Source organism: Brassica napus, chromosome C7 (assembly GCF_020379485.1).
Source record: "Brassica napus cultivar Da-Ae chromosome C7, Da-Ae, whole genome shotgun sequence".
NCBI classification, from domain to species: Eukaryota; Viridiplantae; Streptophyta; class Magnoliopsida; order Brassicales; family Brassicaceae; genus Brassica; species Brassica napus.
Window position 1 is genome coordinate 21,331,816 of NC_063450.1, and position 2,508 is coordinate 21,334,323.

General features: G+C 42.9%; 1 protein-coding gene across 1 annotated transcript; it reads right to left on the reverse strand.

Annotated features, from left to right (window-relative positions):
* Positions 1-521: 521 nt before the first annotated feature.
* On the reverse strand, positions 522-2,150 carry LOC106399492. The gene is made up of 2 exons (XM_048763641.1): positions 791-2,150; positions 522-707 (listed from the first exon to the last, which is right to left on the reverse strand). The coding sequence occupies exons 1-2, from the start codon at positions 1,292-1,294 to the stop codon at positions 678-680; spliced, it is 534 nt and encodes a 177-aa protein (XP_048619598.1). The 5' UTR covers positions 1,295-2,150; the 3' UTR covers positions 522-677.
* Between the last annotated feature and the right edge of the window lie 358 nt (positions 2,151-2,508).

Sequence of the window (2,508 nt, forward strand, 5' to 3'; positions counted from 1 at the left end):
AGAGGTTTTGTTAATCAAAAGAAAACTCGGAAAGAATTAAGGATGAAGGTGCAAACATCTCCATTGTCTTTCTGTGTAACACATTGCTTTGCTTTCCATCTTTTCTTTCTTCCTCTGTAAAACACCGATCAGTGCTTTGCACCCCTTCTGTGACGTATTGGCAGAATAACCTGTAACGTTACATTAGACGACCAAAACGTATTTGTTTCAACGTTTTGAGCAAACTTCTGTCCACCTAAGCTGTTATATGTATCTAAGTAGAAATAACCATCTGACAAAGAACATAAGGTTTAGTCTTTCTTGAAGTTGAGATCCGAGAAGCATAAGTAGTTGCCTCAAGGAACAGGCGAGTGAATCTTTTGTCTTTCTTGAAATACATTAGACTTGTGTTAGGCCTGCAACACAGACTCAGCCCCATTTTCCACTATTCTATTTCTGATTTTGTTTCTAAAGTCTTACTCAATTGTGAGTTTAAAGAAGAAAATAAGCAAAAGACTAGTGAGAAATCAGAGTTTATCTGCTTAGGCAAAAGACAAGTGATTCTTATTAGGTAAAAGTCACAAATATTGAAGCTCCACAATGTGAATCACTCTTAAGAGATTTAATAAAACAATCACACACTTTTTTTCACCCGTAAACTCATGTACACTGGTCACATCTCAAGAAGCTTCAGGCTCTCACTTAAGGGATGTATGAGCAACCAGTTCCTGCAAAAGATGAAGCAAACACTGAAAAGATATAGCTAATGCTTATTCTCAATATTAAAAAAAAAAAACATAAAGATGGTTACATCGGAATATCGGATATGATCTCTGTGCATGTAAGAAGTCTTGACAATAGTTTCCCACTTGGTAACATTGGTGGAATTTTCATTAAAACTCTGCTTCTGGGGTTGGAACGTATATCTACGTGAAGGGCTCTGAGAGTTTACTACTGAAGGCAGATTATGCAAAAGCCAAGATTCAGAAGGCTTGTTGGGCAATGGTGGTGCAAGAAGAGACCGACCAGGACTACTGTTGATCTTTCCTAACTCTTCAAGCTCAAGATTGGTGTCTGGTTTCTTCTCTACTTCCTCAGGAAAGATCTTAATATTAGTCTGGGGAGAATCCTCGGTGTCGACATATACTGTCTTCTCCAAGAGAGAGCTAGCTGAAGCGTTGCTTATGTTACTAATATGCTTGTTCAGCCTGTTAGCTCTCAGGCTCTCGGTTTCCTTACGAGTGTCGGGGTGAAATGGAGAACCGTTGCGAAATGGTGACATACATCGAGTGTGTCTGTAAGGAGATGAAGACATACTTGCAGCAGAACTCAGGTTTGGATGAACCGTTGATAGAACTTTACCACCCAACTTGTGCTTGGAAACTGAGTCAAGAGCCAGCTGAAAAAAATGTACAAGAGCTAATTAATTATCAGCGAGAGACTAAGACAAGAGTGGAAGGGAAGGAGGCTAAAGCTGGAACCTGTTTGACAGATTGGAACCGAGATTTGAGTTGAGAAACCTTCTTCGTCTTCGGGAAATCAAGTCGAAGCTTTCCCCGGACATTATGTTCCTTATGGAGACAAAAAATCAAGATGAAGCGGTACTGAATACGTACCGGAGCTCGGACTACTCTCATTACTATACTGTCCCACCCGAAGGACTTAGCGGTGGCCTTGCGCTTTCTTGGAAGTCAAACATACAGCTTGATGTCTTGTACTCCTCACCAAACATCATTGATACTTGTATCACGCACCAGAATAAAACTTTCTTTGTTTCATATGTGTATGGTGCCCCAAGAAGAGATGAAAGAGTCGAATTTTGGAATAAATTAACTGAACTTGGAACTCAACGGGATGAATCATGGCTAATAACGGGTGATTTTAACGATCTGTTAAATAACTCGGAGAAGATTGGAGGGCCTATGCGGTGGGAAGGCTCCTTCTTATCTTTCCGTAGTTTCGTCACTCAGTTTGGAATCTGGGATCTCCAACATTCGGGTAACTCACTATCATGGAGAGGAACCCGCTATAGCCACTTCATCCAATCCCGCCTGGACCGGTCAATGGCCAATCTGGCATGGAGTGAACTGTTCCCGCAAGGACGCTTCGAATATCATCGCTTCGAAGGCTCAGACCACAAGCCAGTGCTCACTCTCTCTCTCTCTCTCTCTCTCTCTCTCTCTCTCTCTCTCTCTCTCTCTCTCTCTCTCTCTCTCTCTCTCTCTCTCTCTCTCTCTCTCGGCAGCTTTAATCGTCTATGTCTCGGTGGATCTCATCGAGAAGGGGAAACGGCGATGCCTCTGTCGGTGGCTCGCTTCGAGGAAGAATCACTCCACCTCTCTCTCTCTCTCTCTGTCGATCTGATTGATGAAGAAACACTTCATCTATCTCTCTCTCTCTCTCTCTCTCGGCGGCTCTCATCGTCTCTGTCTATGGCTCTCATGGAGTAGTGAAAATGGCGAACTCTGTCTCTCTGGCTCGCGTCGACGACTAATCACTCCTCTCTCTCTCCGCGGCTCTGATGGACGA

What these genes read in the sequence shown, in the direction of transcription:
- LOC106399492 (XM_048763641.1), bottom strand. Translation starts at nt 1,294, where the DNA reads ATGTCTTCATCTCCTTACAGACACACTCGATGTATGTCACCATTTCGC. An exon ending in ATCATATCCGATATTCCGAT is followed by an intron (nt 708 to 790) that starts GTAACCATCTTT and finishes CATCTTTTGCAG; the next exon opens with GAACTGGTTGCTCATACATC.